This window comes from Populus euphratica, unplaced genomic scaffold, assembly GCF_000495115.2.
Source record: "Populus euphratica unplaced genomic scaffold, PopEup_1.0 scaffold148.1, whole genome shotgun sequence".
Taxonomy (NCBI): Eukaryota; Viridiplantae; Streptophyta; class Magnoliopsida; order Malpighiales; family Salicaceae; genus Populus; species Populus euphratica.
Window position 1 is genome coordinate 456,730 of NW_011500035.1, and position 14,970 is coordinate 471,699.

At 31.1% G+C, this 14,970-nt stretch overlaps 2 protein-coding genes across 2 annotated transcripts; both read right to left on the reverse strand.

The window, feature by feature from the left end:
- Nucleotides 1–287: 287 nt before the first annotated feature.
- Nucleotides 288–5,290, reverse strand: LOC105142704 (protein TRANSPARENT TESTA 12-like). The gene is made up of 6 exons (XM_011050468.1): nucleotides 4,226–5,290; nucleotides 4,050–4,106; nucleotides 3,714–3,952; nucleotides 3,481–3,599; nucleotides 703–789; nucleotides 288–619 (listed from the first exon to the last, which is right to left on the reverse strand). Exons 1-6 carry the CDS (start codon nucleotides 5,149–5,151, stop codon nucleotides 527–529), a joined length of 1,521 nt encoding a protein of 506 aa, XP_011048770.1. The 5' UTR covers nucleotides 5,152–5,290; the 3' UTR covers nucleotides 288–526.
- An 8,088-nt stretch (nucleotides 5,291–13,378) lies between these two features.
- On the reverse strand, nucleotides 13,379–14,158 carry LOC105142718 (uncharacterized). Its single transcript, XM_011050480.1, has 2 exons — nucleotides 13,854–14,158; nucleotides 13,379–13,763 (listed from the first exon to the last, which is right to left on the reverse strand). Exons 1-2 carry the CDS (start codon nucleotides 14,156–14,158, stop codon nucleotides 13,379–13,381), a joined length of 690 nt encoding a protein of 229 aa, XP_011048782.1.
- Between the last annotated feature and the right edge of the window lie 812 nt (nucleotides 14,159–14,970).

The following is a 14,970-nucleotide window of genomic DNA, read 5'->3' on the forward strand; positions in this document are numbered from 1 at the left end:
TGTGCTCTTAATCTTCATTTCAGCTTCTTCTTCTTCTTCTTCTTTTCTTATTTAATTACTCATGGAGAGTGTCACAAGTTAACTAATTACTAATTCAAGGATATTAAAACATCTTAATATTAAAATAACAACTAGAAAACCCAGCGATTGAAGTAGAAATTACTAATTACTAATTCGTTCCCTAGCTAGCTAGCAAGCAAGCACAGAGCATTGCATGCAACAGCACTGCTGCTGACACAGCAACAGAGAATCAGCTCGTGCATAGTGGAACTAGCTAGACATTAATATTGAAAATGCAAATCGAGTAATTCTTCCCTTTCAGTGATGTGTAATTCAAATTGATTAAGACAACAAATGTTTAATTTCCACCAATTAAAGATGAAATTATTCAGACGAAAGTTAGGATAATTAAGACTCTCTTGTCTATCGTCCTTCCACGTCAAATCCTAATTGTATCACCGCGCGCAGGAAGACTCCATGAGGCCATCAAACGAGAGGGAGCAACCTTCGTTGTTATCTTTTCTTCTTAGGAGTAATTAATCTCCTCCACCTTCCGATCAGTGTCGATATCCTGGCCATCACCACCCCACCTCTTCATGCGTTCTGCTGTTTGTGCAACCTGCATCGTATTTAAATTAATTCATTAGACTATCTTTCACCGCCAAGCTTGCTATTTATTTATGGAAAGAAAAAAAAACTTGCCTCCTTTTTCCAGTTGGTTTTGTAAAGTATAATCAACAGAAGCAAGGTCTGCAGAGCGGTTCCACCTAGCATGCCACCCCATACTCCCTGGATGATATAACAGTAATTATATATAATTGATGATCTTAACAGTAATTGAATGTTTAGCTTACTTAATACTATACTGACCGGTTAAGAATGTTTTGAAGACGGAATGTTACGAGCTTGTGATATTGTGACATGTTTGTGTGTTATTATGGATTTGTAGAAAAAATAAAAAAATATATAGAGAAAAATTGTTGTAATCTATAATATTTTCAAGAAAAAACTATAAAGTTAAATTTTTAATTATATTAATATTTAAAAAATAAAATGAACAAAGAAAATTTTAAAAAAATCATAACAAAAAGAAAAACATGTAGGGGAAATACTGTAGCAATCTATAATGTTTTATGAGAAAATCTACAGTTGTAATTATCAACCAACTTAATATTAAAAATAATAAAATTGATAAAAATAATTTTTAAAAAAATCATAACAAAAAAAATCATATGGGGAATACTGTAGCAATTTACAATGTTTTAAAGAAAAAATTACAGAGCAAAATTCTTATCCAACTCAATAAAAAAATAAAATTGATAAAGATAATTATGAAAAAATCATTAAAAAATAGGAAAAAAACTATATAGAGAAACATTGTGAAAACACTGTAGCAATACATAGTGTTTTAAAGAAAAAATTACAAAGCTAAATTTTTAATCAGCTCTATATTAAAAAATAAAATAAAAAACAATTTTAAAAAAAAACACAAAAAATTGAAAAAAAAAGAGAAAGAAAACAATTTTGAAAAAAAAAGAAAAAAAAACAAAATAAACATGTGGAAAAAGTTAAAGTTAAATTCTCAACCAACTCAATATTAAAAAAAATAAATTCGATAAAGATAATTTAAAAAAAATATATGGGGAAACACTATAGCAAAATAAAAATCATGTAGAGAAATATTGCAACAATCTAGAGTGTTTTAAAGAAAAAATTACAAAGTAAAATTAACAAATACTATTTTGAAAAAAAATTCATAAGAAAACCATGTAAAGAAACATTATAGTAATTTATAATATTTTGTTTTAAATTATAAAACAAAATTTTTAATTAGTCTAATATTAAAAACAATCAATAAAAATAATTTTTTTAAAAATAAAAAAATAAAAATACACACATAAAAAAATCTTTTTTTTTAAAAAAAGAATAAGCATGTGACGCGGGGTAGCTTTCCCCACGATTTATAGAGTATAGTTAATATAACACAAAAAATGACGACCGAATATATTTCACTGTACCATTTTACGATACACATTTCCTATTCATTTAAATATTGTAAATATCACTTTATTCTCCCACACGAAAATCATTGGCTTGGGTGCTGGGAGTATTTTTGTCTCTTAGTAAAACCCATTGGTCATTACTAGGTTCATTAGGACTAGAATTGCCATTTCAATTTTTTAAGTATAATGTAAGGGTTCAATTAGCAAAGATTTTAAAATTGGCATTTATGGATTTTTTTCATCTCTTTATTATTATTATTTTATTATCAAGTTGGACAAGGGCACCTAAATCTTTTAATAAATATAAAATATTATTTAAATAAAAAATTAGCTAATACGTTCAATACAAATGCTATTGTATGTGGGAGGCATACAAATGCGATATTTTAACGACAAAAATTCCCATCCACATTGTGATGTTGGAATCTTCATGAAGTCTTTTTCCTAGTGGGGTGTTGACGATTGAACGGTTTATTAGTAGCAAAGCTCTTCCATGTATTTTCTTTTATAATCTTGAAATTCATGATAGTTATTTAAAATTTTAAAATCTTTTTCTTAGTTATTGATATTTTAATTTTAATATTATTTTTTTAATTTTTAATTTTTGCTTTAGGTTTTTTTGTTAAATTTTTATTTGTTTTCAATTTCACCATTTAATCCCAAATTATTATATATATATATATATATTTTTAATTTGACCCTTATTCTTTTGATTATTGTTTTTGTTGATTCTATAATTAAATTTTTTTTATTTTATTTTATAATTTAACTAAAAAATTATATATAATTATCCTCAAATGTATTTTTTATTTCAATTTTATCCTCAATTTTTTAATTACTATTTTTTTTATTTTGGGTCTTTTTTGTATAATTAAATTTTATTTTTTCAATTTAATCCTTTAATATTTAATTAGTTTGAGACTGAGGTTTATTAGTTTACTAGATATGATGATTCTAGTCTAATTATATGAGTTACAAGTTTAAAAAAGTTAAATGGTTTTGACATTTTATTTATTTATTTTCTTTTTTAATTTTATAAATTGATATTTTTTTTAAATAGGCTTTGTGTTTTTTTTTTAAATCAAGTTATGATGATTTTGGGTTGTAGATTTGGTAAAATAACCCTAGTTGGCTAGTTTTTTATTATCTAAGTTATGAGTTTGTTATTGTATTCGTATTGAGTCGGGTTATTTTATTTATTTATTTATTTATATTTTTTACTCAATTTTATTATTTTTTATTTAATTAACTAAAAATTGAGCCATATTTGTTTTTTTTTCTTTTGAAGAAAGGTTTTTTTTCACTAGAATTTTATAAATTTACTATTATTATTATCTAATTAAAATAAAATTAATTTATTTAATCTAATTATTTCTATAACCCACTCGAGTTGCGAATTTGTTTTTCTTTAAAATAGATTTGCGTGACCCAAATATAATTAAAAAGAATGGGCAGCATGTACATAAAGAAGACGTACCTCGACTCCCAAATTTGCTGTGTATCCAAGCAGGTAACCAAGGGGGAGCCCAAAAACATAATAACAACCAATGTTGATATAGGCCACTAATGCTTGCCACCCACCACCGATTGCAACACCTGCATGCATGTGTCATGATGATGACCAGGATGATGCATAATTACATTGCATGATTGACTAAAAGGGGAGAGCAACATATATGCTGGTAGGCACGTCCGTCCTTGTAAACCCACCTGATATCACTGGCTGGACGCTGTTAAGAACCATGGTGATGGCTAGAATGAAGGCTAGTTTGGAGGTAGCTACTTGCATCACTTTGCTGCTTGTGAAGATGTAGGCAAAATAGTCCTTCGCTATCAGCACAACAGCCATGCAAACCAGTCCTATCACAAGAGACTGGAATACAGTGACATAGACCGAGTATTTTGCAGCTCTTGGATGCCCTAACCCAAGCTCATTCGAGACACGAACGCTGGAATGTTTAATCATTGAATTCAAACATGATCCACATCATAATCATATATATCAAGGAAATTAATAAATCAGTCAATTCAGTAATTAGTTCTTACCTTATAGCAGCGTTTATTCCAAGGAACAACATTAGTTCCAACCCATTGATATTCAAGCTGATCATCAAATATAATTAGAAGAAGAAGAAGCAATTGGTTATCAAAGTTAAAATCAAGCTAATTTATTTCAAACGGATTCATGTCAGCACTATCGCAGTGATGGTGATGAGACTGACCAGATGGTAAGGGAACCAACAGCAATGACTGCGTTGTCAAGATGTCCAGTGAGGATAACAATACTCATCATATACCAAATCTCCAGGCAAAGCATCACAGCTGAGGCAATGGAGAGGGTAACAAAGGACCAAATATCCTTAAACGCTAACCAACTAAATCCACGCCATCCTTCCTTACACCAACCCACCACGTACACAGCTTGTGCCAAAGCAATTAGCCATCCGGTGAGGTTAAAAGCGATTGCTGCACCAGTGATACCCCAGCCAAACTCATAGATGAAGAGCCACAGCCACAAAGCGTGTAGAACGAGAGCCACAACGGCAATCCAGGTAATTACACCAACCTTGCGTTGGGCTTGAAGGAACTTTTGGGTAGGGAAATAGATAGCCCACGAGAACAAGTTAGGTATGGCTAGGAGAGTGAATTTTCCAGCAAGTTCAGCGAGAGCAGCTTCTTGGCCAAGGACTTTAAGGAGAGGAGCGGCGAAAATGAAAATGGGCAAGAGGATGACACAAGTGACGAGTAAGATGATGCATGATCTTTGCAAGTAAATACCAAGCATATGAACTTGACCAGCACCAAAAGCTTGACCACAGAGGGTCTCGAGTGCACTCCCCATACCAAGAAGGAAGCCGAAACAGAAGGTGATGATGACAGAGAGGGAAACGGAAACGGCAGAGAGCTCCAAGTTTCCTAGATGGCCAACGAAGATAGAGGTTAAGATGTTGGTACCATTCTGGCAGACTAGACTGAGGGCAATAGGTCCAGCAATCCTCCATAACTTGACAGTCTCTTTCCAAAAGACAGTCTTAATAAATTCTTTGAACGTCTGGAAAGCTGCAGGCAAGTAGTCTTCCTCTGGCACTGCAGGTAGTGATAAGGGTGATGATGATTCATTGTTAAGCAGTAGTGGGGTGGTCTCCATGTATAATTAAGAAGGAAAGGTCAATGGAGAAGTAAATGAAATTAATAGTTTTGTTTGTTGATATAGTAGTGTTAATTAAGAATATGAAGGGGGGGGGGACGCGTATAAAGTAGAGTGGACTGTTAGATAGACTAGACTGTGCTGTCTGTGATTTTGAGGGTGATATCTCCAAGTGATTTATTAAATTAATATTTCTTTTATTCTTTATTTAATCTTAGCGCATCGAGAAAAGTCAAGATTTTTGACGAATAGCATTAATTTAGCTAAGAGACACACAGCTATGGAAGATACATCCACCGGCTGAGATGAGTGATGATAGGCTGGGCAGCAAGCAGAGCATGCTGACGTAATAATTAATTCAAGGGACGCATGTACTTACGTGTTTTATTGATGCCTACTCTTCTGAGAATGAAATGGGAACTACTGGCCGTATCAGTCTTTGGCCAAGGCAGTGAACGACCAGTCAAACCGGCTGGACAATTGTTCATTTTTAAAAAAGTAACCTGGCCGAACGTGGAAATGGCCATGGACGACTTGGCTTTTGTCGTATCCAACATTTCTTTCCACTCTTCATGGACTATTATTATAAGTAAAGTTAATACATGTGTAAAAAAATATCGTAGCTTTTCTCAAATATAATTAAGGATTGTTATAATATATATATATATATATATATATATTTACATTATTATTTTTTTATTTTTTAAATTATCTTTATTAATTTTATTTTTTTAATATTGAGCTGGTTAAAAATTTAGGTTTTTAATTTCTTCATTAAAAATAATGTGGGTTGCTATGAAGTTTCCCTAATGGTTTTTTCTTTTATTTTTTATGATTTTTTTTAAAAATATATTTATTGATTTTATTTTTTTAATATTAACCTGACTGAGAATTTAGTTTGATAATTTTTTCTTTAAAATATCATAAATTGTTACAGTGTTTTTTTATATAGTTATTTTATTTTATTTTTTATAAAATTATCTTTATTGATTTTATTTTTTAATATTGAGTTAATTAATAATTACAATTATAATATGTGGAAAAAACACTATAGTTTTCTTTGCAACCTATCAAATTACTGTAGATTGCTATAGTGTTTTTCTCATATGATTTTATTTTTATTTTTTTTTCAAAATTATCTTTGTTAATTTTATTTTTTTAATATTGAGCTGGTTGAGAATTACAATTACAAGTAAATATAAATAAGAATAAATCATGTGGAAAAATATTATAGCTTTCCTTACAAAATACTATGGATTGTTATAGTTTTTTATCACATGATTTTTTTTTCCAGTTTCTTATGTTTTCTTCTTTTTTTTGTATTTTTTTTTAAATTTATATTTGTCAATTTTTTTAATATTGAGCTACTTAAAATTTAGCTTTGTAATAAAGCTTAATCATACGGGGAAAATACTATAGTTTTCCACACAAAACATTGTGGATTGTTATAATACTTTCTTACATGGTTTTTTTCTTATGATTCTTTTTTAAATTATCTTTGTCAATTTTTTTTATTAATATTGAGTTGGTTTAGAACTACAATTAAAAGTAATTACAAATAAGGCTAAATCATATGGAGAAATATTGTAGCTTTCATCACAAAACACTGTGAATTACTATAAGCTTATAATATGGTTTTTTTCCTTTTTTTGTTATGTTTCTTTTTTAAAAATTTATCTTTGTTGATTTTTTTTTAACAATGAGCTGATTGAGAATTTAACTTTGTAATTTTTTGTTTAAAATATTGTGAATTGTTGCAGTGTTTTTCTACATGATTTCTTATATATTTTTTTCCCTGTTTTTTTTCTTTTTTTTGTTATGTTTTTTTTAACAAATTTATCTTTGTCAATTTTATTTTTTAATATTGAGCTGATTAAGAATTTAGCTTTGTAATTTTTTCTTTAAAACACTATGAGCTACCATAGTGTTTTCCCATATGATTTTTTATGATTTTTTTTCTAAAATTATCTTTGTTGATTTTTTTTTTAACATTGAGTTGGTTATGAATTATAATCACAATAAAACTAAATCATATGAGGAAAACGTTATACTTTTTCTCATAAAATACTGTGGATTGCTACATTATTTCTCTAAATAGTTTTTTTTTATAATTCTTTCAAAAATTATTTTTGTCCATTTTATTCAAAAAAACACTATAGTTTTCCTCACAAAACATTGTCAATTATTAAAATATTTTTCTTCTTAGGTTTTTTCCTTCCAAAACTATATTTGTTGATTTTTTTTAATATTAAATTGATAGAGAATTTAACTTTGTAATTTTTTTTTGTTTTTTTATTAAGGGAAAAGTTAAACCATGTAGGGAAAACACTGTATCTTTTCTCATAAAATACTGTGGATTGCTACAAATTCTTTTATTTAGTCTCTAAGTTTTTAATCACTAACACAACTTTTTTTTCCATCATAAAATATTGGCTCCATCATATTTTTAATTTTTATAACTTATTTAACACTGGTTTACAATTATAACACTATCAAGTGCATTTATTTTATAAGCTTGTGTCAACATGCAGGCATGTCATCTTGTACATAAAGCTCAAAAATGTGGGGAAAGTACCGTAGCTTTCCTCACATGTTATTGTAGATTGCTACAATATTTTTTTTTTCTCTTACATTACTTTTTTTTTTTAAATTTTTTTCCAAAATTATTTGTCAATTTTGCTTTTAATATTGAGCTGGTAAAAAAATTTAGCTTTGTAATTTTTTTCTTTAAAATATTATGGATTGCTACAATATTTTTCCATATGGTTTTTCTATTCTATTTTTTTTTTGATTTTTTTTAAATTATATTTGTCAATTTTTTTTTAATATTGAACTGATTGAGAATTTAGTTTGATATTTTTTCTTTAAAATATTGTGAATTGCTATAGCGTTTCTATGCATTTTTTTTAATGATTTTTTTTCAAAATTATCTTTGTTGATTTTATTTTTTAATTTTGAGCTGGTTAAGAATTAAATTACAATATGTGGGAGAAATCACTATAGACAATGTTTTTTCCACATTTTGTTTAATAAAATTATCATTTTCAATTTTATTTTTTTAATAGTGAGCTTGTTAGAATTTAGCTTTGTAATAAAGCTTAATCATGTGGGGAAAATACTATAACTTTCCTTACAAAACATAGTGGATTGTTACAGTTTTTCCTCACATGATTTTTTTTTAGTTTCTTTTATGTTTTCTTTTTTGTAATAATTTTTTTAAAAATTATTTTTGTTAATTTTATTTTTTTAATAGTGAGCTTGTTAGAATTTAGCTTTGTAATAAAGCTTAATCATGTGGGGAAAATACTATAACTTTCCTTACAAAACACTATAGATTGTTGTAGTGTCTCCTTACATGGTTTTTTTTTCTCTTGCTTATGATGTTTTAAAATTATCTTGATCAATTTTATTTTTTTAATATTGAGTTGAAAGATTGTAATGATAGTTGTGAAAGTGATCCTTAAATTTGAAATCATTAAGTTATCTTATATATAAAGTGATATGCTTTAATCCTGGTCATCCGTTGTCCTGATAAAAGGTAACAAACAAGTAAAACTATATAAAGATATTTAAGTAATCAGGAAATGATTCATCATTTTAGGTGAATTAGTAAAAATATTATAGTGGTTCTTAAATAATATTAATTATGAAATATTTAGCTAATATGGAATGAATAATAAAAAAGTTTTAAAATCTCATTTAAAGAACTAATGATTATAATATTGAGAATTAACATGGTTTGACAAATTAGACATACTTCATATTATAATGTCTAAATTAAAATATTTTTAATGAAAGGACAATAATTATACTAAGAAACTAGTCATTGAAAAATTAAGTCAAATCACTTATGAATTTTCTAATATGTAAAGGATCATGATAGATTGCTAGACATTGTACTTGATGTTCAAATATAAATTAATCAATTATTTAATTGATAATAAATTAAATTATTTAATCTTATTTTATTTAAAATTATAATTTATATTTGAGCCAATTTATTAAGGAACCTAATGGGTCACATTCATAAGAACCATTTGTTAGAAATTAAAATGTGATGATTAATTAAACATGATTTGATTGTAAATAAATTTTAGAATTGAGGATTATAATGTAATTAATACAATGGATTATAATTTTAGACTTAGAAACAATTAAGTGAAAAATTGATTGAATAAATCTCTAAAATTAGTCTAAAATAATATATATGATATTATTTGAGGGACAAAATAATATTTAGTTATTTATAGGGTTTTTTTTATAGGTTTCCCTATGAATAAAATACCATGCTTCTTATTGTTTAAGAGAATAATGAGAAAAGTACAACACATAAATATTTTAACTATTTAATAGTTTGTGAAGGTAAAAAAATCCTAGATAATAGGTCTTAATCTTGTTAACCATAGGGATAGAATAATATTTTTACTATACAAATAATTATAAAAAAACTACTATACCCTTGCTAAAAAGTTTAATACCAATGAACTTATGAAAAATCTTGAAATACCCTTACAACCAAGGCTTTAATTTTTTCAACAAAAAGATAAAATGATAATTTAACTTTATATGAAAAGACAACGTTAACCTTATCCCAAACCTTCAGAGCTTGAAAAATCCACCATACAAGTCTACAGTGAAATATATCTTGGTCCATATTACACTTACATAGGTTTGCTAGCCTCACGAAACTTGGGTTTGGCACAAACATAGTTGCCAAACATTCGTTTGGGTCCGGCATAAAACATGGTTGCCAGCCTGCCACTAGGTCTAGCACTAAATATGGTTGTCAGACCCAAGACTCCTGGGCCTATCATTATTGCTAGACCCAAGAACTTCGGCTCTAATGTGGTAGCTAGCCCAAAGTAGCGTAGCTAGCCCAAAGTAGCTTGAGTCTATTATGGTTATCATATCCAAGCAAAAAACAAATAAATAAAGAATAATTATACATATTAGTTGTCAGAAGAGAGAAAAAACACAAATAATTAATCATCGACGGTAATTCAACTATAATATATATACACGTATCGCACCATATGAAAGATAATATGTTTATATATCTAGTCACACAATATATGATCAGATTTGGCCACGAGTAAACATTTCACAGTTCTTCTTAATAATGCAGATGCCTTCCCCTTACTAGGACAGGACATGTAAAATACATGTTAATAGTTTTTTGATTAAAAAAATAAAAAATACAACCTGAAAATATTAGTATATTCATATGACACTCTTAATCACAGAACATATCCATTTAAATTTAACCACCGCAATCTAAAATAATTTATGTCTAGAGCTATACTAAAATCCTCATGCTGTTGTGCTTTTTTTTTTTTTTTCTAATATGTAATTCGCATAAACTCTTGCCTGATTCTTCGTGATAAGATCAACAGTAAGAGTAGAATCTGATTCTATAATTAATTTACAAACACCCATAGACCAAGCCCGTTCCAATTAAGTGATTACTGTCCATAGCTCCACTCTAATAGAAATACTGAATCTGATGTTGATAGAAAAACCCCTCACCCACGTACCCAAACTATCTGGAAAGAGGCCCCCTGAACCAGCATATCCTGGATTGCCAGTGCTCCGGCCATCAACATTCAACGACAACCAATGCTAGCTCCGGGGGATATTTCCATCCAACCATGCTGACTTGCTTAGTGGATACTAAATTATTTACACCAGACCCACCTGCTAACATAATGTCAGCAACAAGGGATTTTATTGCAACAGTGGGGTTAGAACTTGGACAATTATCAATATTGAAAATCTTCCGGTTACGCCATTTCCAAATGTTCCATACCGCAGCTCCAAAGATTGTTGCCCATGGCCACCCCTCCCCAGAACTGATTTGGGATGATAAGTTATTGATGAGCCACGACAAGAGCTCTGGACAGAAGAGGGGAGTAACATTGTTAGGACTAAGCAATGATTTCCAAACTGTTTTCAACGATTTCCAAACTGTTTTGACTAAAGGACAGTCCCTCAGAATATGAAGAATAGTTTCAGTTTCCAATCTATAACTATGCCAGAATGGATCAGAAGCAATGTTGTGATGAACTCTATTTTCATTGGTCATAATCCGTGAATGGGCAAGTGTCCATAGGAAAGCTTTTATTCTCTCTGATCCCTTCCTCTACCAAATCAATTTCCAAAAGGATGCTTGAACAAAAACGATTGCAACAAGTTGTGAAAAACCTTTCACTTTTTAACACAAGTGAACTCTGTTAAGGTATCTTTATATATTTTTTTCTACAAAAATTTATTTGAATATATAAATTTATAATAAATTTAAATACTAAATTTATTCATAAGTATAAATTTTTATTTTAGATCATAGACAAATTATTAGTGAGGAATCTATCAACACCCTTAAATTATCTTTCAATGATTCTAAATTAAATAGCTCTTCGATTTTAATATCCCGCTACACGGTGCGTGAACGTGTGCCTCTAGCAATGCAACTATAAGTTTGCTTGGAAATTCTATGATGTAACGGAGGAACTGCCAGGTACTTACCACGATTATCAGTATTAGAAAAACCACTACTATGACTAATTAATCTTGCTACAGCGGCTGGGACATTCTTCGAAAATAATATCTTAGTTTTAGCAACGCTAACCTTGTGGCCAGAAAATTCACAAAATAAGTTAAGGCAATTCTGAACCTGCTTCATTTGTCCCTCATTCGCTTCAGAAAATAGGAGCATATCATCTGCAAAGAACAGGTGTGAGATACAAGGTCCCAATTTGCTGATATTAAACGGCTTCCAATCTCCTGAATCCACTGCCTTAAGAATCAAATGTGAGAGTCTCCGCTCATAACATAAAAATACAGGGATCCCCATGTCTAATCCCTCTCATTGGAGCAAAATTAGCAGGAGGACTACCATTCCACAAAATTTGAAGAGAAGCAGTCTCAATACAATTTATTATAAGATTCACTATTTGGGATGACAATCCCACGCCCATTAACTTGAGAAGGTTATAAGCTTTTTCCAAATCCACTTTAGTAGCCATATGCCCTTTCCTCCCTGTCAATTTTCTCATGGAATGAATGATCTCCTGAGCCACAATAATATTTATTACATGTAATCTGTCTTCTCGGGACAAAATTGGTTAGAATCTTAATCCGTCTGGACCAGGAGCTTTGTATGTTTTCATATCAAATAAAGTTTTATGATATCTTCATTTGAGACTGAAGCCTGCACCAAATCTTTCCGCATTTGATCTATGCTTGGGAACATACCTCAAGAGGAAAATTGTGACTGTGGTTGTCCTGAACCGTAAACATTTCTTGAAGAATTTCACAGCCATACTTCTTAGAACTTCTTCATCGCAAACCCACTCGTTACTGTCATCTTTAAGAGCCTTGGTTTTATTCTTTTGTCTTTGAATAACAGTTTTAGTGTGAAAGTAGGAAGGATTCTTGTCTCCAAAAGTAATCCGTTGGCATCTTGATTTCCGGTACCAATGGATTTCCTCTTGAGAACAAATCTGGTTATACTCTTTTGTAAACTTTCTTTCCAGGTTTAACAAGAAAGGATTAACACCTTGAGCCACTGCTCTTTGAATACCTCCAATCTGAGCTAGAACTTTCCTCTTTCGAGAAAAAAATATTACCGAAGACTTGTATGTTCCACTCCTGTAATTTCCAAGCCATTGACTTGAGAGAACCATGTAATTCCAAGTGACCCTGCCAATTTTCAATAAGAAAGGCTGCAAAATTCTTATGAGTGGTCCAAGCGGCTTCGAATCTAGAAGGGCGAGGAGATCCCTGCCGACTCTCATTCGAATAGTTCAGTTCAACTAAGATAGGGTGACGATCAAATTTAATTCGAGGTAATACCTTCACCCGCATTTCAGGAAACTGCAATGTCCAAGCCTGGTTACCAAAAACTCTATCCAACCTCTCATAGACATGCCCATACCCATGCCCCTCTCTACTCTGGCCTTTCCAAGTTAATTTTGGTCTCAAGCTAGATCCATCAGACCACAATCCTGCACCCATTTACCAAAACGAATACACCTTCTCATATCAGCTGGCTCCCATCCTACTTTTTCTGAACATGAGAGAATCTCATTGACGTCCCCAGGTAGCATAGTTTCCTTACCCGTCAGCTGAGATTTTGCTCCTTTATCACTTTCCCGAAATTTCTGCCCTGAATTAGGTGCACCCGTGATGCCAGGGGTTTTACTCCCCTTCCTTCCCGTCCTGTTCGCAATCATCCATTAGCCACATGAGCTTCTTCATGTGGCACCACTTCAAGATTCATCTCCTCCGGCTCATTGGAACAACCAGACTGTTGCTTATCTCTACCATCTTCATTATGGTGTTGGACGTGGGGACAAATCTCCTTCTTATGTGTATATGTGCCGCATTGAGAACAAATTAAATGCAACCCTTCATAAACTACTCTGCGAACTGTTCTTCTTAATTTGAATTTCGATAATACTGGCTTTGTGAGATCCACTTCCACACAGATTCTGGCGCAGTTACCTCTAGTACCAACCGAACTTGTCCTATCCACCTTCAGGGTTTTTCCTATATGGTCTCCAATTCGCCATAGTACAGAGGTATCGTAGTATTCCATTGCTAAATCTGGAAGTCTTACCCGAACAGCTACACGATCAATTGTGGCTTCTTATGGATCAAAATTCGGATGCCATTGTCTCACGGTCAAATAATGATCAGCCAACATCCATGGCCCTCCAAAAAGAGCATAGTCCCTATCATCAGAATTAGAGAACATGGCTAAGAAGAAATCGTTTCCCAAATCAACCAGATTTATATCTCCCTGAATTCTACATAGCGTTTGAAGTCTTTTCAACAAGTAGTTATATCCAATCCTCTTTCCCATAACCTTTATGATTAAGGTTTGCCTCCAGGGTTTCCTAATCCTTTGTTTTCCATCTAAAGACAATTTGATCAAAGGGCAGTCGTCTTCTCCATTCACCTCATCATCATCAAAGATATAGTCTTCACCCTGACAATCCTCGGCCATCCAGGAGTTGTCATTGAATCCTTTATTCGATCAGCACTTGTTCCCACATCCTCTTGATATTTTCATGAAGTTACTTTGATTTTCTTATTCGATCGTATCAAGAGATCAGTTTCTCCTGAAGATTTTTGTGTAGGATCCGTTAAGAGAGACATTCTGTAGCTGTTGCTTGCATAAACACATGTTCGAAAGGAACAAGGGTAGTGAAGATGAAGAGAAAAAGATTAACATCGGATATGAAAACCGACATGCTAAAAGTCTTCCTTTACATGAAGATTTATTAATACTCTAACCGTGCATGAAATGAAATTATTTAATGCTTAACTTAATTGACGCCTAGTATAAAAGAAACATAATATTGTCTTCATTTAGTGCTATATTTGTCATCTCTCCTATCATCAACTAGCTAGAGATGGGGTACTTGGTTCTTTTCTGAAGATTTTAGCAGGGTCAATTGAGGGTCAATTGCAGTCTTCACATGTTGTATACCACTCTATCGATCAAAACAATTCTTAAAATATTTGAAACCACCAAGGGAACTTGTCTATATAAAACTTGTGCTGCTGGCAGGTTTATTTATATCCTGCAATAATGACAAGCTTACAATAACAACCCCTCTTTCTTTCTCTCTTTCTCTCTAGTGTTTCTCTCAATCTCTCCACTCATAATTGCATAAGCTTAACTATATATTTATACACGAAATCAAAACAATAAAACTCAACCTTCAAGTGTGAAGGCGGTTTGTGGCCGACGGTGTGAAAGCGGCTGGTGGCTGGCAGCTGGTGGCTGGCGGCTGGGTGATTGGGCAATGACAG

Bases quoted from the DNA above. Each gene is read 5' to 3' on its own strand.
- LOC105142704 (XM_011050468.1), bottom strand. From the start codon at position 5,151: ATGGAGACCACCCCACTACTGCTTAACAATGAATCATCATCACCCTTA. The intron at 4,107-4,225 runs GTCAGTCTCATC...TTTGATGATCAG, and splicing joins GTTGGTTCCCTTACCATCTG to CTTGAATATCAATGGGTTGG. The intron at 3,953-4,049 runs GTAAGAACTAAT...TAAACATTCCAG, and splicing joins GGAATAAACGCTGCTATAAG to CGTTCGTGTCTCGAATGAGC.
- LOC105142718 (XM_011050480.1), bottom strand. From the start codon at position 14,158: ATGGCCGAGGATTGTCAGGGTGAAGACTATATCTTTGATGATGATGAG. The intron at 13,764-13,853 runs GTTGGCTGATCA...TGTTCGGGTAAG, and splicing joins CTTTTTGGAGGGCCATGGAT to ACTTCCAGATTTAGCAATGG.